We start from the raw sequence: 24,397 nt of genomic DNA on the forward strand, positions 1-24,397 counted from the left end.
CCGTATAAAAACACACACACACACACACACACACACACACACACACACACACACACACACACACACACACACACAGCAACAATTTAGCTCACTCATGTTAAAGTCAAGGCCGGGACCCAGATCCAGCCTTCCATGTTGTTTTATGTGGTCCACGTAAGCAAATCATGTGCACCTACTTCAAGTTTTTTGAAAAACGTTTCAACCAAAATTGCAAATGAACTTTGCTTGATATAACATTGCAAACTAAACTGAGCAATACTTCACATTTGCTTGAGTGATTTTCAAACTTGTTTTTCATCAACTTGTCATGTACCGTCCCTTAAAGTATTGGAACGGCAAGGTCAAATCCTTGTTGTTGTACACTGAAAACATTTGGCTTTCAGATTTAAAAAAAAAAAAATGAACATGACACAACAGCTTTTAATTCCTGGTATTTACATCAAGATGTAGGAAGCAAATCAGGACAGAGCACCTTTTGTTTGAAGCCGCCCACTTTTTAGTGAGCAAAAATATTGGCATTGGTACTTGACTGGTCCAGGTGGACAGGTGAGAGACTGCGGACAGAATTTTTTGCATTTTATTTGATTTTATTTTTTGAAGGTGATTCCCCCTCTACAACCACAATCATCCGCTGTTGGTCGCACCAAATGTGCCTCGAATAAACAAAAAAAACAGGTGCTTGCATCTTCCGGTCAAATGATTTCAAAATGGATTTCAAAAGTTGTCAAGCCGTCAAACATCAATAGGATTTATTTGGCCACACGTTTTATGAATGAAACCACAGACACGCTAAAATAAAATGTGTTCAGTCGCTGAGACGTCGTTATTATCCATAATTGAAATAGAAAGGTGTTACATCATAAACAGGTATCATCCTACTTTTCCTAGACGTTAGCATCCGTGATGTTACGGGCTCATGATTGCAAATTTTTACCGATTGCAGGTCGGTGATGTCTACGGACTGACCCCTGATGTAGCCCAATGCTCACAAACCTGCCGCTGGACTGTACTGCAGCAGTCAGCTCACACTTACGAGGCATAAAATAAACGCCCTGCGAGCTATATGCACCGCTTACATCTTTGGAGAGTCCATTTTCCTTTATTGTTATTTCTTGCACGATGGCTGTGACTAAGCAGTCAAATTTGTTTGTGTTAAACCGACGCCTGCTACTTGACAAGTCATCCTAGATTCCAATTATAAATAAACTGCACTTAATGAATCACAATAATGATTCATCCAGTCGGGATGCTCTCACTTTTACGCCAGTGGGTTTAGTCATAAACCAAACAAACACTGTACATGGCGGTCTGAGATCAAATCAATACGATTAATCTCCCTGCGTTGATTGCACGTGGTGCTCGCAAAATAACAATTGTTTAGCAAAAGACTCTGAATTAAGAGTATATTTACTGTTGATTTAAAATTACAGTTTCAAGTGAGCTACCACAATGAGAGTGTTCAACGAATATCTGTCAAAACTGCTCTTTATCGTGTATTAAGATGTTTTTTTCCCCCCCATGCCTCTTGTATTGTAGTCCAATTAGATGTCCCTAATGGCCTGACATTTTCATGGATTTAATTTGTATTTCATATTCACACGGTAGGGCGGCACGGTGATCGACTGGTTAGCACGTCCTCATCACAGTTCAGAGTTGCAGATTCGACTCCAGCTGCGGCCTCCCTGTGTGGAGTTTGCATATTCTCCCCGGGCCTGCGTGGGTTTTCTCCGGGCACTCTGGTTTCCTCCCAGATTCCAAGAACATGCTTGGCAGTTTAATGGAGCACTCTAAATTGTCCCGAGGTGTGGATGCGGATGGTTGTTGTTCTATGTGTGCCCTGCGATTGGCTGGCAACGGATTCAGGGTGTCCCCCGCCGACTGCCTGATGAAGGAAGGCCGGGATAGGCTCCAGCACACCTCGCGACCCTCGTGAGGATAAAGCAAATCGGAAGATGGATGAATGGATATTCATACAGTGAAAATGTAATTGAATGCATTTTCATTCAGCCATCCAACATTAACAAGATCAGTCCTTGGAGTATTTCTTTGTGTTTTCGTTTAGACAGTCAATTTCTCATCCTAATTTTCTTGGACGGTGAACTGATAGACTGTAATTTAGTATTCAAGACTGAATGCTGATTCTTTCTTGTGTGAGTAAATTGATCATATTCAAAGGAACACAATTTGTTGCACACAAACCGGGAAATCTTACAAGAACTTTGAATTCCACATCACCCTGTTTCGTAATCACAAATTTTTCGGCGAATGTCACATCGCAGCGCATACAACCTGTACACTTAATATGGTTCATTTTGCTCTAATTTGATGACTGAGTCTTGAGGCGACACACATCGTGGTTGATGTAAATTGCAATTTATGGCTCTGTGAATTCCCATCGTTCAGTGATTCTCTATAAGCCATCTTAATGGTTTGGGATTAGGATCACTCTTCGGAGAAAGATGATAACCTTTGAGGACACAAATAAGTAGAGACATCGTCAAGTGTGTGCTTTGTGTTGAAAGCTTGGATGCAGCCGTGAACGACATGAATATAAGGTGTTTCTGAGCAGCAGGCGCTGACAACTTTGATGGAATAAGTTGACATTTCAGCTCAAGTGAAAGTTCCTTGGACATTGCTGTCTTACACAGCAAATACTTAAAAAAAAAATTTTAAAAAAGAATTCAAGAAAGGACTAAAGTGCTACTTTGGTGCATTGTAGCACAGTGAATGAAGTACTAGCAATATTAATTACTTTAATACCACAATATATTGAATATTGAATCTATGATGATACGGAATATCAGTGAACCTTTTTTTTTTCCATGATCATCCTCATCAAAATTCCTCATTGATTAGCTGACTGAATCCATGCGGTTCAACTGACTTTTTGCCAGGCATGTGGGCATCCATTTAGGTTAACATAACCAAATAATGTACGCTACCTTCCTATGGTCACTGTGGGGAGTATAGTTGTTTTCATCTTTCATAAATAGATTCTTATTTTTGATGCATTATTAACAGTGGTTCTCACCCACACTGGTATAAATAATTGGCAATAAATGATGTCGTGTCAAGAAGGAAAATGAAAAGAAAAAGAAAAACACATAAAAGACAAAGCAAATGGCAATGACATTAAACTTGGACAAAGTGACCAGTTAAAGTCCAAAGGTGTCGAACTCCAGTCCTGGAGGGCCGCTGTCCTGCATGTTTTCCAAGTCTCCCTGTTGCAACATACCTGATTCAAATGATCAGATCATCAGCGAGCTCTGCGGAAGCCTGATATTGAACCTGTTCATTTGAATCAGGTGTGTTGCAACAGGGAGACTTGGAAAACATGCAGGACGACGGCCCTCCAGGACCGCAGTTTGACACCTATGAGTTAAACATGGTCCTGTATCTATCCATCCATCCATTTTCTCTTCCGCTTTATCCTCACAAGGGTCGCGGTCGTGCTGGAGCCCATGCCAGCTGTCTTTGGGCAATAGGAAAGGGACATCCTTAACGGGTTGCCAGCCAATCGCAGGTTCTTAATACAGTGATGGGAAAAACCTCACACATTTCAAATGTGTCAATTTAACATCAATAAATTGATGAAAAAAAAATCCCTTTGGGATTTATACTGTATGGAACAACAAAACTGTTAGTGAGCAAAACATGAATAAAAGGAGCTGCTTTCAAACTAAATGAACCTTAGAAGTGGAAGTAAAAGCCTGCATTCAGTTTACAGCACTCCAGGTAATTTCCGGGTAGGTTGCTTGGGTTTAAGAAACTTTTTTTTTGTTTTTTTTGCCATTTCACGTTTTTAGTCTATCTATGTATGTGGGTACTGTATGTACGTGGATACATATTTGTGTATGTTTAAATGTATGTGTATACAGTAATCCCTCGTTTATCGCGGTTAATGGGGACCAAAACCACCCGCGATAAACGAAAATCCGCGAAGTAGCGCCTAATTAACATAAACAGGAAAATATATATACCGGTATATATATATATATATATATTACTGCATGTGAAAATTATTCATTATTTGTATTTTGTATATATATTTTTTTTTTATATGTTTGAAAAAATCTGCGATGCACTGAACCCGCGATAAACGAACCGCGAAGTAGTGAGGGATCAATGTATACAGTTATGTATTTATGTGTACAGTATGCATGGGCTGTTTTAACGTTGAAAAGACCAATGAAAAGATTATGGCAAAAAAACAAGCTGGAGAATAAGCCTGTCTGAGCTCCTTTCTTGTCGTAGGTAAAACCGTGAAAAGGATTCCGCTCATGTGGTCTGTTTCTCAGCGGGAATTTTCCCCTCGCGTGTCGCGAACAGAGCAACTGTTGAAATACTTCAGTCTTTTTGCTCGTTATCGGATGGTGCAAACGCAAACCAATTCCAAATAACTGCTGTTTAGTAAAGTCGCTTCACTTTGCATTTACAGACTTCATTCTGTTAGACGGCTGCAAAACAAACTTGTTGCCGCGGTTTGGTGTAACCCTTTTCACGGTGACGAATGTGCAAAACTGAGAAAAGAGAGAGCCCGATGCCTCTAATAGCACAGCCGGCAGTGTTAAGCCAAAGAGTGCAGGAGAGAAGAGGTAAACTGATGCGCCTTTCATCCCTACCGTGCAACCCTTTAACACTGAGCAATTGCAGTGTGAAAAGGGGTTAAGTCAGCAACGGCCTTTGCTAAACTAATATTTATTTGCGAGTGTGCATATCAACTCGCGACACTGGATGAATACTACATCTAAATCCAAATCAGCATTTGGTAAAACCTTTGTCCCGTCAAACACGTTAGGTGGAATTGTGGTCATAAATAATAAGAATTCCCACAGGAGCACATGGTAGTTATGTTGAATAGATTTCAAGAGGGTCTTGGACATTTTTCTTCCTGGACCCAAAAAATTTGCAGTACCCTGCTCTACCTGTGTAGTTCTGGTACCTGAATTCACCAAAGCGGTTGCATGAAATGATTATTTTTACTCTGAACCGATGAAAAGGTCTCATCAAAAACAAGAGGAAGACTCGTTGCTCTGCAGAGCACATAAAATGTTAATTCTGCCAAAATATTGAAAAGTTTGCCGTGCTCGGAGTGGAGGCCGATTTCAAATGAAGAGCCTTCATCATTAATTGAGCGTCCTATCGTGCATTCAAAAATAGGAGGTGCATAATTAAACGAGGAACTTTTTTCAACACACGTAACTTCAGCTAGATGTCAATCAAGTCATCATAAAATGTTTTTCTGGCTCACGTCTCTGACAAAGCCGGAATAAAAATTGGACAAGTCACACATTGTAGGAATATTAGCACGTAATATCCACATTCAACTCTTCGATGTCTTTGAATGAAAAACTGACAATTCTCAGTGTGCGGCCGCTTGTAGTCTTATTAAGTGATTTGTCGGGGACCGCAGCTTTTCTTCAGCACGTGGCAGTTTGATGAAGGGCCCTCGTCACTTTCTTTCATTCGGCACTCCTGTAAGTGCGGCTCTCTCACGCGGGTTGATTCTCAGTCTGCCCTTGTTTCTTTCTCTCGAACTTCAGGTTTTCATAAAAGGAATAATAATAACAATACACTTATGTAATGTAGTGAGATATTAAGTCATATTTATGAATTAAGGGTTACGTTCAGCTACAGGTTAGGTTCTTTTTTTCCTGAAATGTCGTAGCTATGTACTACGCCGCATGGTTGTGCAAACTTTCATAGGTCGAACTTAAAAACAAAAAAATTAAAAGCCACGATGTGCTCGGAAACAAAGGTAAAGAAATGTTTGAAGTGAGTGTTAAAAAAAAACCACCAAAAAACATGTTTTGGGACACATGAGGCCATTGCTGATTAAAATGTGCTGTTGACCAGTGTTATGAAAACGAATGCAAATGTCTTTTCACTTCCATTCTAAGATTGAATTGAACATCTTGTTTGGCACTAAAAACCTCAAGTATCCCACATTTTATGCCCTTCTTTATTTATTTATTTATTTTGGTTTATTTCCTGATCGTTCATACATTGTAAACTTGTGTCTCTGCTCTCGTAGTTGCCCCGCAGGGATAGATAAAGTTGTTGTTGTTTTGATCCGAACCTCAATTTGTCTTTCCTGATTGTGGCGACACAATCGGAATTTGTTGGATTGAAGTTAAATACAATCCAGTGTTATTAGCATCCACTTACTTTGATTGCTTTCTTAGGGGAAAAAAATTAGTGTCGCTGAACAGTATTGTAGTCGAGATGCATTTAATATGGAAACAGCAAACAAAAGACCATTAATTTGGGGTTATTTCTCCGACATGTCTCGCAAGAAGGGCGGTGAGAATAGCAGCTACATGGGAATACGAGCTTCATTTTTTGCACAAATATCTGCTGATAAGATAAAATCATGAGATCAGCATGTTAAGTGTCTTAAGAGTGTTTGCCGGCAGGCCGGGGTGGTTCTCGGGGGTGTTGGATTAAACAATGTCAGCGGAGCGGAGAGCGCAGCTTGTTAACTGTGTGCGAGGGCCAGTGTGCTGTGTAAATGTCCATCTTAATTAACCAGAGATAAATCTGACCCATGAGGAAGGGGGAGGATAGCTCGGTCTTCATTTTGTCTGCTGCGCAACAACAGAGGAGATTAATTATCTGGCTTGAAAACCAAATCTTTGGAAATCTCTTGCGCTTTCCTCTGATGTATTCATTTTAGCCACGTTTGCTTCCTCATTCCGCACAAATTTTGCCAGTAGCCGAGGAGCGGAAGGTGTTACATTGGAACATGTACACGCTGGGCTATTAACCCTTTCATGCACTCTGTAACCTGATAACATGATAAGCTGTCCGCTGTAGTAACCGCTGTCCCTCAAAGGGTTAAATTGATATCTACGAAAAAAAATGTCGGGTTGTTTCCTCACCCACTCACTGGGTCGGTGCCGATTTTCAGCAGATTGGGCTACTTTGACCCAAGGTTGGGCTAATTTATTTTGACCCAGTGGATTGGGTTGAAAATTGGATTTGGGCGCGTGGAAGAGCTGAAGCTGGTTGCCGTTTTTTGACGGTTGTTGGTTGCTGAAGTTCAAGTAAATTCAAAGTGACGTTCTTTGGAAATGTTGGTGAGGGCTCAGATGGATCAGTGGCGAGCACTGCTGACTTTGAGCGCCCCGGGATTTGGGTTCAAATCCCTGTCAGGGCAAACAGCCCAACAACAGAAAATGAGTGGAGTTGCGTCAAGTCATCCGATGTAAAACTGTGCCAAACAGAATCATGCGAGTGACTTTCCGTGAAAGTGCTTCCTCTGAGAAATTATTGGTGATTAAGTTCGTATTACTGTATATGTATCCACAGCTACACTGATAGCCTGGTAAGCCATTTCTTATGAGCTTTAACTCATCAGCATTGGTAGTTTTTAACCCCTTGATGAAAATCTTGATCCACTGTGCCTGGTCAAATCCTCAACACAATGTGTTGGGTATAAAAAAACCCAGCATTGGCTCAGTACATTTTGGTTAAGCTATTTTGGCCCAATTTAGGTTACCGCATCTGCAATGTACCCTCAATACTCCCCATCCCTCTTCCAAATGGGCTCGTCTGCATGTCGTGATTAATGTGTGCCCGTTTGCTGAGTTTTTGTTTTTTCTCTAAATCCACACAGACAGGAACTTAGTCTGGGGTTGTTTTATTTTCCCCCCTCCTATTCCATTATAGATATTTTTTTCTCATCATCTGCGAACATGGGGAGCTGAAAAAGGGTTCGTTGGACCCCCATTCTGTATTCCCCTCTTGGTCACTGTTTCTTTTTTATGTCTGTTGGATGGGTTGTATTTGTTTCATGTTGTTGCTCTATGTGGTACGATGACGATGAAGCGATTCTGATTTTGATCTTGATTCTGACTCTTGAGCCGGCAATTGTAGACTAATTGCCCTCTAAGGTGCTTTGAAAAAATGGTGTGAATTTGTCACATTTAAACACCAGGGGAAGGTTTCTCAAATATAATTACAAGCAATGTAAAGTTTGAAGGCATCCCGTAGACAAGAAATCAAATAAAATTTTGTTGCCGCGTCATCATACAAAGGCGACTTTATACTGACTGCTGATTTATCTGTTGTGCGTCGTGCTTGCATGGCCTGTTTCCGTCCTGTCTTGCTCTCCCATATTTTCACTTCAATGCCCTTCTTATGCACTTTATTTAATCACTTTGTCCCATGAAACCGTTGAAATAAAGCCTGCTATAAATTGATTTGTCAGAGAAAAAAGAAAAAGGTTTTCTTACTGTGAAAAAGATCAGATCGTTGATTTCATTTATTTCATCCTTGAAAGTGCATTATTTGGTTTTTCAAACTTGTGCTTGATATTTTCTCATAATAATTTGGGAATCTGTTGTTACATTATATAATGTCACAATTTCATAGACTAACCCTGATTTAATTTACAGTACTTGGATTAATAAAGTCATGAGAAATTGGAAATCATTGGGTTTGGCCTACTTTTTTTTTTTTTTAATGAATGAGGGTTATTTAAAGAGAATGCATCAGCCCTCCTAAATGAATTGAAGGCATTTTCAAGTAGCAAAGCACGCCCGGCATGCTTGGAGTTTTGTTACCTTTTTTGGGCACGCATCAAGAGAAAATAGTATATGTAAAATGGACAGAATATATTTAATAATATTTTCTCCAACATTGTTGTGCTACTGGCTATGAACCGTGTTCGACAGCAAGGTACAGAGACGCGAACGCGGCCACGCGTTGATGCAGCATCCGCACACAACACTGAAGGTCAGCAGCTGTTCGGACCGGTTGTTTGGAACTGCTAATTTGGTTTTCGCATAGCTTGCCGGCTAATTGACTTGACGGCTCAAAGGCACCGGCTGATATTTTTTGCGTTTTGGATAAAAATTAACCTTGCCACGCTGCTGTGTTTGTGAAAGTTAAATACACACTTCCTGGGTTTGCTGCCAGGATGTTATAAGGCTGATAGAAATGTATACATTAGCCTTCTACCTATGTAATGCATACCAGATGGATCACTCAACACGTCAGTTCTGCTGATCATTCAAACACCACATTCACTATGCTGTGCAAAAACACAACTGCAACGATGGCCTTCTCATGGGTCTTGTTTTTCTGAACATTTATTCAAAAGTTGCTTTTCTTGGCCAATGAGCTGCAATGTACAAAGCTGCTGGTGACCTCGGACTTTAAGATGAGGCTGATGAGGATGACAGCGTCCCGACAAACCACCATACGTAAAAACAGGACCCAGAACCCAATCATTAGATGTCAGACAGTTCTACAAAATACTCCAAAAATGACAGACAGACAAATATGTTCTACTTTTTTATAACCCGTAGTCAACTGAAATTTAAGAGGTCCGGTTCAAGGAAACTTCTCGAAGCAAAAGTCCGGAAGATCATAATGCGCATTAATAGTGATATGAATTCAATTATCCCTGTTGTTGTACCTGCACTACTGAAATAAAAAATAAAATAGATGACGCATCTTAACAATTGAAGAGTCGATGAGGTTAATTTTCTTCTCCTCTTCTCACTTCAAACTTTCCCCCTTTTTTTTTTCAGAAAGTTTTCTTAACACCACCCTGACATATTAATTTTGAATTCAAGACAGAGGTGGTGCTTTGTTTTGATCATTATTTCTTTTCATTCATCTCAAAACAGAAATGGCATTTTATTTTAGTTGGTATTTTTTGAATGAAAAAGACATCATGTTCTGAGTATTACCCGACCGACCGCAATAAATGGACTTTTGAGTGATTGAAAAAAATTCCCGCTGAAGACCAAACCTTCAAAAATGAAGAATGACACAATACTTGAAAAGATTTAAAAACCAGTCTTCTCTCCCTGCAATTTGCAATTTTCCCTCGACTTGCAAATTTCCCCAGTGTGGGACAAATAAAGGTTATCTTATCTTATCCCATTATGTCCGTATTTTGATTTCATTTCTTATTTTTGAACTTTAAAATGCACTGTGTGCAAAGTTTACCTTGAGAGGCTGAATTTGTTTTCAACCAACAATGAAGGACACCTTTAGAATGACTATTCACAGACTATTCAAAGCAGTTTTTGCTTTTTAAACAAATTTGGAGTAATTTTCTTGTTTCTTTAGATAACCTTGCTAACTATTCATTCTTGTTATTATGTAATCAGTTGCAATAAATGAAATGTATCATTGAAAAAAGTATACATACATTATGTTTTGAACAAATATCCAAACTTTCGGGTTATTCATTAAACACAACCTTGTGGGTTAAAAAATAAAATAAAATAGTTGTGTCAATCACTCACTGCCCCAAAACAATGGGTTGTTTTCTGGGTTGTTCTTTTGACCCAACTTTTGGGGTTAAATAAATCACCCAAGAAGTTGGGTTTGTCCTTTTTTGACACAATTTCAGTTATTTTTGATACAGAATGTATGACACCCTAAAAACAAATCACTGCTTGGCTCAGTCCGACCAAACTTTCTGGATCATTTTGTAAAAAATCTCAATTTTTTGGGGTTGTTTTATGTAGAATGACCTTTTTTATGTGGTGTTTTATCCAAAACAACCCAGAAAGCTTGGGCCCAATTCCCCCAAGTATTGGTCGATCTCTTTTTGACCTATAAATTATGACCCAACTGTTTTTGAGTACAGCCACTGTATTTATTCCTATGTTTTTGTTTTTTGTTTTTTGATTTATTTATTTTTTTCTGAATGTGGTCATCCCACTTGTGTAGATGTGATCCACACAGTAGGGCCGATAGCGCAAGGCGGCGTTGGAGAAGCGGAGAAGAGCGCTCTGAGGTCGTGCTACATCAACAGCCTGCGGAAGGCGACGGAGAACAACGCACGCTCTGTGGTGAGATGAAAGAAAATGTGTCGATTGTTTGGACGAGTGAGCGCTGGTGTTGTGAGAAAATAAACAGGTGCAGAAATTGGACCAGTGTCGAAGAATGCAGATTTAAAAAAAAAAAGTAGATAAAAAGAAAGTGTCTGGACCGATTCCTTGCATCATGCTCCAACTGAGATATGCCGAGCGAGGAGCACTGCTGACTTGTGTGACGGTTTTATGAAACACTCGAGACGGGGGGCTTGGCGACGGAACGAGGTGTCACAGTGGAAGAAAAACACCGGCGTAAAAATGAAGACGACAGCAGACTGCAGAGTCAAACGCAATAAAATTAGAAAAATTCCACTTCCCTTCGACTGTATTAAAATACCAGAAAAAAAAAAAGAATTGATTACCATCACAGCTAGAGATAGGCAGAACGGTTGAGTATTTATTCATCGTTTGGAATTTTGTCAGTTATGTGCAATCACATCTTGAAGCATTCGTCCATCTCGGATAATTATTGAAAATGATTAAATGTTATCCACTGCAATGCGGCTTTGAAGCCGAAAGAAAAGTGAGGGCTGTAGGGTCATGACATCATAAATGAATCTTTGGGCATGATTATTGATGTATATTTTGAAATCTTGGGTGTCTTGAAAGGCGCTTATAAATAAAATGTATTATTATTATTTTGAAATGATAAGTTTGTTTTTTTGCGGGAAAATGTGAACGTATTGACTGAAAATGAAAACACACACACACACACACACACACACACACACACACACACACACACACACACACACACACACACTCATTCCAAAGGAGTATTTGGATTTGCTGGTGGTCTGGAACATTACCCCGTGATGGAGGGCCACTACTGTAGTTTGCTATCTAAAGAGAGCTAGTGTAACGACAATCTGTTAGAAATTGACCTCAACTATGGCACAACTCCCTTCAGGCAGCATTATTCTGCACAATAAAACACATTGAAACAGGAAGTCAGAACATTCAAAGAGTGTTTCTCCCAAGTAATACTTTGAAAAAAAATAGAGATTGCGCCCATGTAAATGTGCTCTATTGAATTAAATTGTGCCATCGGTTTACGACCAGTTCCATTCCTATGGTGGCGATTTTATTCGAGTGTGCCTGCCAAACTGCAAATTGTGGGTTTGTTCCTCAACCCTTGAGTAGCCTTTTTTTTAAAAAAATAAACTAGTACACTGCGAATAAAATGTACTCAAAAACTGGACTTGTAAAAAACATTTTTGAGTGAAAAATCTCGACTTGTTTTTTTTGTTCCAAGTCAATATCACTCCAATTTTTTTTTCAGTGTAGAAAGCAATCAAATGAAAAACAGTAAATACAGCACTAACACAGTGTGCCTCCGGAGCCGCATGACATCAGACTGTACACTATGCGAGGCAATTCATTTCATGCCCTTGGTAACCTGTAATTCCCTCTGTAGTCGGTTTGAACGCTTCGCGAATTTGCGGCAGCGTTGTGACATCATTGTTGCTTTTCTGTCTATTGTTTTCATTATCTTACAGAACAAAAGTCCAGTATTGTTGGAGTATTTGGATGGATTAAAGTCTCTTGAGCACAGCACATTTTCTTCTTTGTTGAACTCCTAAATTCGAGAATGGTGAAGGAGTGGGATGTCTCATATTTTGGTTCAAAATCATTTCTGACCACAAGCAGTTAATCAGCATCATGTTTTAGATCATCTTAGTTGTTCATTAATACAAGCAAACTCCATTTCTTTCTTCTCACCCCCCCCATGTGAATTTATCTTCGCCTTGAACTGAAGTCGCAACTTTCAGCTTGTCCCATCTGTCTTCAGTTAAAACGCTTCTTTCCATGAACGTTCCAGTGACATCAAAGTATGACTATTCACAGGCACAAAATGTGATATCAAGACAGCCAGCCTTCACTTTATCTCCCCATCCGCAGGACGGTAACGTGACGGCAGCATATTGTCGTTGATTTTTCCTGAATTTCAGGTCACCATGAATCCCGGATCTGGAAAATAAGCAGAGCCGCAAACGCTTTGCAAAATAAACCCATCACAAAAAATCTTTTGTGGGACATCCTCTGTGTTAGGAATGGGACTGACAATGATATTACTTTTATTATAATTTATTTTCTCTTGAGGGAATATAATAAATACGCTAAAAATAAGCGCAGTATGTTATATTTGGGGTTTTATCCATAACAAATAACATTGTTGACTGCTAATACTAGTACTGTGTCGAATGTATTTGTTTCAATGGCTTTTTTTGGGTGAGGACCAAGTCTTTCTTCCTTGTGTAAAATAAAATGGACGAGCAGAGTCGCAAGGGATTGACAAGAACCTCTGCGTACACATGCTCGGCCGCTTGTAAACAGAGCTAATTGAACGAGGCCCTGCTAATCACACTCCTCCAGCTGTGTCTGAGATATACAGTATTATGAGCCCTCAAGCGAAACAAACATTTCTGACAGCTGTCGTTTGCATCTAAACACGGTGAACCAGGAGGACGCAGCCACACAAGACGCAGTATATTTAGCATGGAGGTGACACTGCAAAGAAAGGAGGAGGGAATGTTTATAATAAGCAGCAGAAGTGAGACCATCCATCCTCCTTTTCTTCAGTGTTCAATTGTGTGGAAAAAAATAACGAAAATGCCTGCGGGTGGGAGGCATTAATTTGATTTGGTATTTATTCAAATAGAATAAATTAACTTTTTGTTGTTGTTGTGAAAATGCTCCCCACACAAACTTCTCCCTCACTGCATATTGTTTCCTTCATCCTGTTACTATTATTTTGAACAACCCCCCCACCCCCAAACACACACACACACACACACACACACACACACACACACACACACACACACACACACACACAAACACACTTACCGGCATTCATCCATTATGGCATGGATGGGCAACTTGAGAGGCCCATAATTTTTCATCAGCACTACTGGGGGTCTACATAGGACCACACACTTCCTAACCAGATGTATCACAAAAAAATCTGTTTTAAATATAGACAAAACACGTGCATACTGTATATGCAAAATATATGCTTTTAATATATTTTTTTTTTTATTGCATGAATAAGAGATCCGTTATCTTACCCCAACAACAAAGGGTTTGAAGCAAACAACAAAATAACTGTTTACTGGATTGGTTTTCTGGTGCAAAGAATTCCCTACGGTTTATTCAGGGCCTGGTTGCGGAGGCGGCAGCTTTAACAGGGGAGCCGAGACTTCCCTCCCACCAGGCACTTCTTCCAGCTCTTCCTGGGGGGGTCCCTACGGTCACGAGCTGTGCGTCATGACCATAGGGAAGCTACGGTTGAAACTGGTATATCCAGAGCTTTACCCTTCAACACCTCAGCTTCTCCTTCACCACTACAGATACTGCACCGTCATTCGTGAACAAGACCCCATGATACGTAAACTCCACTTGGGGCAAGAGCTCACTCCTGACTCGGAGAGCACACTCAACCTTGTTCCGACTCAGGACCATGGTCTCTGATTTGGTGCTGATTTTCATCCCAACCACTTCACACTCGGAGAGTGGGGGATTCCGGCTTGAAGTAGCCATCAGTACCACATCATCTGCAAACAGCAGACATGCACCACACTGGACTCCCTCGACGCCTCGGCTGTGCCTAGAAATTCTGTCCAAAAACGTTATGAACAGAATCGGTGAAAAAGGGTAGCCTTGGCTGAGTTGAACCTTCATTTGAAAAGGATCCGATTTACTGCCGGCAATGCGAACCAAACTCTGACATCGGTGGTACTGGGACCAAACAGCCCATATAAGGGGGTGCGATACCCCATACTCCCAAAGCACCCCTCACAAAACACCCCGAGGGACATGGTCGAACGCCAAGTCCACATAATACATGTAGACAGGTTGGGCTAACTCGCATGCATCCTCGAAGACCCTGCCAAGGGTGTAAAGCTGGTCCACATTGTTCCTCCTGAACCTGCGACTTGATTTCCCGACACACACTCCTCTCCAGCGCGCTTGAATAGACCTTATCAGGGAGGCTGAGGAGTCTGATCCCTCTGTAGTTGGAACACAACCTCGGTCCCCTTTCTTAAAAAGAGGGACCACCGCCCCGGTCTGCCAATTCCCCACCATAACAGCCAACTCACCACCAGGTGGTGATCAGTTGACAGCTCCAGCCCTCTCTTTCCAAAACATGCAGCCGCAAATCCGATGATACGACCGTCAAGTCAATCATCGAACTGCGGCCAAAGGTGTCCTGGTGCCAAGTGCACATATAGACACCCTTATGTTTGAACATGGTGTTGAGCACAAAAGTCCAATAACAGAACACCACTCGCGTTCTGATCGGGGTGCATTGAAGTTCTCCAGCAGAACAATAAATTCCCTGGGGGTAGCGCTCTTCAGCACACCCTCCAAGGACTCTAAAAACTGCGTACAAGTAGCTGCTGTTCGGTCCATAGGCACAAATAACAGTCAGGACCTTTCCACCTCACCAGAGTAGGTTACCCTCACACCCTCTTGTCCACCAGCGTGAACTCCACTGTACAGGCACTGAGCCATGGGGCAATGAGTATGTCCACACTTGCTGGGCACCTCTCACCGTGACCAACTCCTGAATGGAATATGGTTCAACCCCTTTCAAGAAAACTATTACCAGGCTGTGTGCGGAGGCGAGTCCAACTATGGCAAGTCGGAACTTCTCTGCCTCGCATACCAATTTGGGCTCCTTCCCTTCCAGAGGGATGACATTCCATGTCTCTACAGTTCGCTTGTGTATCCGGGGATCGAACCACCATGGTTCCCGGCTGAGGCTGCTGCCCAGCTCACAAAGCATCCACCTCCTTTGGCCCCTCCCATCGGTGGTTAGCCCATAGGGAGCGGGACCCATGCTGTCTCTTCGGGCTGAGCCCGGCTCTGGCCCATGGTTGCAGGCCCAGCCACTCGGTGCTCACCAGGCAGCCCCACCTCCAGGCCTGGCACCAGAGGATGCCCCGGTGACCATCTATTTTGTTTTCATCCTAAGAATCCATTTGAACTGTGCTTTTTCTGGTCACTCACCTAGAACCTGTTTGCTATGGGTGACCGTACCAGGGTCATAAAGCCCAGATAATTTTGCTCCTTGGATCATTGACTCACACAAACCCCGCCACTACGGTAAGGTGACAGCGCACGAAGGGGGGCAAAAGACTCCCTTGCATAATAATTACCATTCACGGATGGCACAAAACTGGCAAAAAAAAAAAAAAAACAAATCCACAAAAATCAACTGAGTCAAAATGTTATTATTTAGATACTATGTTTATTCTGTATATGATTCCAAATCAGCAAAACAAAATGATTAGGCCTCCTCGGCTAACAAATGAACTCAAAGGAAAAAAAGAGGGCATATTCGGAATCAGTGCAAAAAAAAAAAAAAAAAAAAAAAAATCTAGAAAAGTTGACTTGTGTCTCTTATTTAAAAGTGTCGTAACATTTTGTCTTATTGACTTTCAACATGTGATTGAACACTCTCTTTTTCAATTTGCAGGCCTTCCCGTGCATCTCCACTGGCATCTACGGTCAGTGTGTGTGTTATAATTCCCTGCTTTGATATCTGAGGACAAGTACAAGAGTAACTGTTTTCTATCACGCGTTTCTTTCCTGAGTCACCCAGCGGCTCTGGACACATTATCTCGTCCCACCCAGAGGTGATTCCCAGATTAAGGCCTTGTATTAGGAGCAGCAGATTAAAGCAGATTAGTCCGCTGATGGTGTCAGATTGACTGTAATCCTCCATCACTCTCGCAAAGAGAGTGTTAAGAACAGCGCTGAGAAGGTCCCAGAGGGTAGTTTGGCGCTTAGCCTGTGTTCGATTGCTAGAAAGCACACAAGCAAATTAACACGAGAAATGTGTTGGCAATGCCTGTTATATTCCTTGAAAATAACTCAAAGATCACATATTATTGCACTCAATGACCACAGGATTAGGTACGCCTGCAAATTCTAATGATTCTGTTGAAATATAAGGACTATAAGAAAAATTGTGGCTTTACAAAGATCCTGAAATAAGGAGAGGTATTCATTTTACAATACTGTACAATGGAAACTCAAGATCATAGGTCTCAAACTCAGGCCCGGGGACCAGATCCAGCCCGCCACATCATTTTACATGGCCCACAAAATTGCAGCATTTTTTGTTACCAAACCCCCTTTTACAGCTCAAACATCTCTTATCCTTGACTTCTGATTTTAAAACGAGTTATCCAGCAATCTGTTGTGTATAATGGCAACATTTTTATGGTTTCACTACAATGTGGCCCGCAACAAAAATGAGTTTGACACCCCTGCTCCAGGTAGGCAGGTAGTCGGTCAGTTTTGCCACAGTTTTTCTTCAGCAAGAACTAGGGCCTTAGCCAAAGTGGAAATAATTATGAACAGTATATATTTGCCATGGTTAGCATAAAACATATAAGCTGATGCTAGTAACTAAGAAAAATAACAGCAAAAGACCACTGTAACAGCTGAACTTTATTTTGGGTTAATCAGGGGCACTCAAAATGGTGCCAAGCATGTGCTGACTCCCATTGAAGTTGATCTTGAATGTGACCGGTTAAATTTGAACACAGTTATGAGGGTGTGTGCACTTTAGCAACCACATTACAGTTTCAGTTGTCTGTTTTTATTTGCTCGCTCGAAAACTCGTTCAACTTGGTCTAATTTTTATATCACGAAATCCTGGAAGGGGTGTGTAGACTTTTTTTATCCACTGTGGATAGGTAGGAAGATAGAACCCATATCCCAGTCATATGGTTGGTTAGGAAATGAAATACCCAATGTCAAAATTTGAGGAAGTATGGCAGGTTTTGCTCAACATACTGTATAGATGTCACCATAAGTAACATTTACAGTTGTGTATGACAAAAAAGATATACGTACATGCTCGCAGTGAAATTTCCCTTGTGAATTGCAAGTGCAAATTTGTCAGAGAGCCACAAGCAGTGATTTGTGGTTTATTTCAAGCTTCCTAGAGGGCCCACGTTGACATATTACGTGACGCCTGTCTCTGTGTAATTGACATGCGCGCCCACATTTCATTTCACATGTGTTTGCACAATGTGTCCCCTCTGCTATCCTGTTTGGGTTCATGTATTTGGGCAGCAGCAGTCAACTTGATACATTTGCACATTCTCACTTCCCGACATTCAAATGATGCGAGCACAGATGAAGCACTCCGTGTAACAACAAGCCGATCTCGGCGGAATAAGCGGCGTAACACTGAGGCAAGAGTGTCACACGTGTGCAAAACAAAGCCAATCGCTATCAGGATGCACTGATGACAAGCTTACCTCAACACACACTACTTTTCAAATAGTACACACACACACACACACACACACACACACACACACACACACACACACACACACACACACACACACACACATCTGTCACCACGCCTTCTCTCGCAAATTATGTGCATATGCTTCAATGTTGCAGGGTATCCACCTGAGCAGGCTGTGCATGAGGCCTTGACAACCGTCAGGGAGTATCTGGAAGAACACCACGACAAGGTGTGTGTGTGTTTGCGCGTGTGCACGTACAAAAGCGTGGACATGATTGGCAATTTTCCCGACCATTTCCTCCAGGTATTATTCCTATCACGGCTGTTGTTTTTGCACCATGTTGAGACAGAGGAGAAGGTGTATCGGTAAAACATAGACTGTTTGTGCGCTGAAAGTGACACGCCCGCATGCTCGGGGCCACGTCTGCCTTTTAATTGGCTCCTTGAGGGACTGAGAAGTAGCCAACAGTGACACGCACCGCTTGCTTTCCGGAGAAGAGAAAAGACCAAATGATGCGCAACTGATGCAGTCACTCGTTAAAGGGGACCTCCCTTCTTCCGCCCCGACTCCTCCCTCACCTCGTTACACCTCCCAAAGAGGCTGTTGACGAGATTATTGTTAGCTCGGCCGTCCCCAGGGACTCTGTGACTAAAGCCGCTTGTGCTGTGTGGATCAGCGTTCAACTTTTCAGTGCACCCCTGTTTCTCAGCAATCCACATGTTTTGAGCACATTTCAACATATAACACGCAGAAACGTATCAAAATGCACTTTTTTAAGTGTTCTTTTGTGTCTCTTCTCACTGTGCTTGGTCTCCAAATAAGCGACAAAGCGTCATTCCGAGTTTGTTTGCGGAGGTCAACATTATACTGTCGAGTTTCTTAAAGTACCCCATTTAAAACGTTTCCACACTTATAAGGTTCACATTTCAAAGTCCCTATTCCACGTAATTCATTTTCCATTTGCCGATTTTGTTTACAACGAACACCTTTATAACGTAAACTTCATTAAAACGACCGGATTTTTCCGACAAAATTGTCAAAAATCCTTTATTTCAACGAACTGCCATCGTGACCTTGCTTATGAGCAAAATACTGTATTACAGAGCAGGATTCCCCTCCGTTGCTTAGCCACGATACTGATCGACTCGAACATTGTTGCACTTCCGGAGGCACGGTGCTGTCCTGAGCACATGGTCTGAAAACGTGTGGTAAACGGAAGCAAATCTTGCTGTCTGCGAAGGCTGAAATTGTCTCTCACTTTCGAAAGGGAGTCTCCCAGACGAAGCTCAGCCGAGACTACGAAGTGGCAAAGTCAACGATTTTGACAATTATCCGTAATGGCGACAAAAACATGGCAGAGATTGAACAACACATTGAAAGACGATCATAAAACGTCTTCGGGGCACGGCACATCCTGAACTGGAGAAGGCACTTTTCATTGCCTGACTGAATGTTTTCAGAGATGAAGTAGGAATGCTATCGGAAGGCCGTCGCCCGGAATTTAACCCATAACGTGAGGGGGACGTGCTATCCAGTCACCCACCCTGCCGCCCAAATACCGATTACCGGTATGTTATTTTTATTAAAAATGTATTTTCAGAGGTAGAATTGAATGTTCTGTTTCATGAAGGATGTATAGAATTTTAGCAGGGGTGGCCATCATCACGAGGAGAGAGGCAAAAACATGTTTGTTTTCAAAAAATGCCGACTATAATTTTAAGATGCTGGCACTATGTTTATAAGACTAACAGCTCTGTCCTGCCGGTTGAAATGTGAAACCGTAAAAAAAAAAAAAAAAAAACCAACAACAACAAAAAACAAACAATGAATGAATGGTGCAATGATGAGAGGGAGTTTATTTCCATAAATTTTGCTCAAACTTTATAGGCGTAGTTCGCTTTGCTACATTTCTTTCAAGGCTGTTTTGCCATTTGAAGATTTTGAACTTTAGCCCACGAGGTGATGTTCCTCAAGTTCTGGTACAAGCTGGACATTGCACTGCTTGCCACAAGTCCAAAAACATGTGTTGAATGCTCCTAGGCTGCTGCACTGACACTTGAACTCCCACCCCGGGCAGAAAGCAACACAAAGCAACCCAACTATAAATCTCTGCCCCTCGCCCACAACGCAAGAAACAATCCTAATCTATGTTCAGACATTATGGTGCTGTGATAATGCACAGTCAGGAGCTCAGAAATGAGTTAAGTGGATCATATCGCCCTAAGCATCTTTTGACTGTTGTAATTTTCATGGAAAAACAGCGCCAAAGCACAGCATTGACAGATAACATAAACAGAGTACAGTAAAGCTCATGGAAAGATTGCACTATTTTTAACTCCAGAGCATGATGATTTCTCATTGTTGCACTCAATTGACCAATATCGTCATATGATTTAAATTGTGTGTGTGTGTGTGTGTGTGTGTGTGTGTGTGTGTGTGTGTGTGTGTGTGTGTGTGTGTGTGTGTGTGTGTGTGTGTGCTTTTGTGTGTCAGCTGGACAGAGTTATCTTCTGTGTATTTTTGCCAAAAGACCAGGAGTTGTATCTGCAGAACCTGCCTCTGTACTTTCCTGTTGGTATGTTTACACACACGCCCACACTGATATTGTAACACTGTATTAGTTCTCAAATTGTTAGCACAAGACTCTACTTTTATAAAATGACTCACTTTTCAAATGAACAAAAATTAAAAAAAAAAAAATACAAATGAGAAGAAAATAAAAATAAGAAGAAAATAATTGTCATCATCAAATTCATTTAAGCAGGCCCCAAAGAAGTCTCTCTCTCTCTCTCTCTCTCTCTCTCTCTCTCTCATAGTGAGAGAGAGAGAGAGAGAGAGAGAGAGAGAGAGATAGAGATAGATAGATAAATAGATAGATAGATAGATAGATATTTATTTATGTATTTATTTATTCCACTGCAATTATTTTTAATCGGTTAATGCTGTGCTGTACTTTTTTGTGTCATTTTCCCTAATCCATTCACAGTTTGTGAATATTTTGATAAAATGCCTAAATTGTGAAAAGCTTTGACAAACAAAATGCATGATTTGAAACACATAAAAAGGGCAATTTCTGACGAATTACAGTGAACATTTTGTATCAAATTCTACCATACAAACTTGTTATGTATGCGTACATAACCAAGGATGACTTTGCCGAGGGAGACCTTCCCTTCCCATTCTCCGAAACACTGCACAATACCGCGCCAAAAATTTCAGGTTCACGCCCACACACACACACACACACACACACACACACACACACACACACACACACACACACACACACCGTGCGCACACGTAGTGGTGTAATGAATACCAGTCTTTCTCCCTCATGTGCTAATTGCACATTCGGGACGTTCTGCAATTAAAAAACAGTCTTATGAAGACAGTCCTTATGCGCACACATTTGCAAGTAATACCGCTGTTTTCCCCAGAACTAGAGTGCAAATACAAAAATAGACCACTTGCACAAGACAAACATTCAAGCATCACGTTGATTGTTCTTTTCACTGATGGAAAGACAGGCAAAAACTGTTGATTAAAATGCACATCAGCCACTTGGACACAGCAATTCTCCATGTGCACAATGCGGAGTGCTTCATTGTCAGTGGCAACAAGATTTCAGTTTACACGCGTTTCTTTTTTCAATGTGTAGCCCGCTGAGTCTTAACGGCAGCTTCGATTCAGGTACAGCACGTGCAGCTCAGAAGCAATCTGTTTGGACTTGGCCATTAACCTCAGATGAGCATGTCATATTTATGCAGCGCAAATTGTTTTTGGGGTGTCCACTAATCACCACAACACGAGTTTTATATAACAAGTACTTGATTGGGTTATAATAGTTGAGGATTTTTCATTATAGGTTTTAACTTCGTTATGACTTTTTTTTCAGCTCGTTTTCGTAGTTAAAGTCAAGATTTAAAAAAAAAAAAAAGGCACAATAAATTCCCAAATGACTGTTTTCCCTTTCTTCTTATATTCGGGTAAACAATAATACCGAAATAAATACGGACATTTGATAAATCCTGAAAGCTCCCTTATGGACTTAATTGAGAAAAATCAAAATTAAGGACATTTTGCTCAGCCAGGACATTTGGCGTGCAGTTTTAGTTACGTTCGGTTAATAAAATGAATATAGCATATAAGTGACAGTAATTTTTAAAATAATCATCATAATAATCAAGATCAAGTTGTAAAATACTCCAATAATATTCTGGGTTTAAAATGCAGCATTTATTTCAGGGCAAGCAGACCAGGATAAATGGCAAAAAGTCCTCACGAATTCTACAGACAACAACACGGCAGCCAGTCCGATTAAGAGGCAATTTATTGAAGCACGACTGGCACAGAAATCAAAGAAGGCGTGTTCAATTTTACATTAAAGGCAAACTTTTTTCCTTCCCCATGGCAACATCGTCAATGCAGCCAACAGAGAGCTGCCTCTGGGGTTAGATCGCTCACTGCATCAGTAATATGCATGCAGTGTGGGAGACACTTCAAATGTATTCATCATACCGTGTGTTCCATATGAAGTGGATGTAAAAAGTCTATACACCAAATGCCAGGTGTTTGTGAGGCAAAAAACTAAGGCCAAGATAAGGCCGTCTTATGACTGAGGATGTGGCTGCGTTCAGGATGAACCCCTCACCGGAGTCAACAGACACCTATCATCATTTAAAGCGCTTCTAATGAACCCCAAATCAAGTTCAGCTGTTCTAGTAGACCTTTCCGGACATTTGTTTTGCTTTGTAGCAGAAACTTGAAAGGTTTGTGTTTAAAACATGCTGATATTTTGAACGGTTCATAATTCCCTCCATGCTTCACTGTTGGTGTGGCGTTCTACATACCTTTTCGAAACATTCCCCAAAAGTTCAAACTTGGTTTCTTTGGATGAGAACACATTTTCAACACGTGTGTTAACTGTAACTGGGGCTGGTAGGTGGATGGTAATATGAACAGTTCAAAGTAGCAGTCTGAGTCAGCAGAAGGCTTCTGATAGAAATTGAAGGTGTGTGTCGACTTTTGTTTAATCCATTGCCATTGTACAGTAGGATCAACCCATCAAACTGCTGAACTAATAAACCAAAAATGTTAGATGACAAGAGTTAAGTCAGAAAGATGAGACCTTCTTTGTGTCGGTCTCAGGTTGAAGCACAGCAGAATTTGGTTTTTCCTGACGTAAAAAAAGAAATTCATCAAATCCCTTCAGCTGGAAACCAACATGCAGTCAAGAGCATTATTCTTGGCTTACCTGTTTACAGACAAGCACGGCAGTTAACAGCGAAAGCAGGAAGGATTTTCTCTCGCATTGTACTTTTACTGAGCTGTTGCCTGGCAACAAGTGAAGACTCCAGGAAACCATTGTCCGCTACATTAGCTCCAAATAAACAAAAGATTTTAAATGGTCTGTTTTATTTATTTATTTTATCGCATAAATCCCGAGAATTAGCGTGCTTATTATCAGAGCAGATTCACTGTAGCGAAGCAGAAGTTAAGCTAAATGTTATATCGCCAAACTCCCTAATAATGAAGACATAAATGCTTCAAGTTTAAAGCTCCCTCTGCCTGGAATAATTTAATGGACTTGCAAAAATCTGAGCGATCACCTTATTTTATTTTAAAATGCTTTGTCTTCTTATCAAATCTGATCCACTGGCACGAGCGTGCCAAAGTCACTCGTTGCCAATGTTACAGATTTGTTATCATGCTAAGAACAAATGCTGTTTTTATAACACACGCCATGTATGTATGTAAACGCACGCTTATAAATGAATGCACAGAAAGTTAACGTTAGAATTTTAAGGTGAAAGTTAAGAATGTGGCCGGTGATCCAAGGGTCTCGGGTTCGATTGCTCTTCACAGCACAGTTGTATGATTGAGAGAAGTGATCTCGAGGCATTGCATCGTCAGTGTGTCATAAATGCTGTGTGATTGCAGTGTTTACTAATGTGATGCTTACATTTTACATATGCATGTACATGACGTGACAAATAATCGGAATCCTGATATAAATTTCCTTTGTTTTACAAATCGTCATCTCTGGTTTGCAGGACCCACAGCGACCCCCTTGATGAGCAAACTGTGAGAGCGGCTATTTCAACCTCCAGCTTTCTGCTTTTTCCTCACATTTGACCTTAAGAAGAGAGAATTCACCACGGTGGTGTTTGTCACCATCGGCATTAGCACGCACTCGTCTTTACTTCAGTAGATCAATAGTAGGATGGCAGTGTGTGTGCGCAAACACACACGCCAGCTTATTAAAGCTAATCACAC

General features: G+C 41.1%; 1 protein-coding gene across 3 annotated transcripts in view; it reads left to right on the forward strand.

Annotated features, from left to right (window-relative positions):
* macrod1 (mono-ADP ribosylhydrolase 1) overlaps positions 1-24,397 on the forward strand; it is a 156,678-nt gene extending 132,281 nt beyond the window's left edge. For 2 of the 3 annotated variants that reach the window (XM_019869952.1, XM_019869955.1), the window contains 5 exons: positions 10,696-10,817; positions 16,327-16,357; positions 18,276-18,349; positions 20,615-20,696; positions 24,175-24,397. In XM_019869952.1, coding sequence (XP_019725511.1) covers positions 10,696-10,817; positions 16,327-16,357; positions 18,276-18,349; positions 20,615-20,696; positions 24,175-24,209 — 344 coding nt within the window. In that variant the 3' untranslated portion in view covers positions 24,210-24,397. Of the gene's footprint in view, positions 1-10,695; positions 10,818-16,326; positions 16,358-18,275; positions 18,350-20,614; positions 20,697-21,779; positions 21,812-24,174 lie in introns of all 3 variants that reach the window. The other variant, XM_019869953.1, reaches the window with a different exon arrangement.

This window comes from Hippocampus comes, unplaced genomic scaffold (genome assembly GCF_001891065.2).
Source record: "Hippocampus comes isolate QL1 unplaced genomic scaffold, H_comes_QL1_v1.1 scaffold9, whole genome shotgun sequence".
Taxonomy (NCBI): Eukaryota; Metazoa; Chordata; class Actinopteri; order Syngnathiformes; family Syngnathidae; genus Hippocampus; species Hippocampus comes.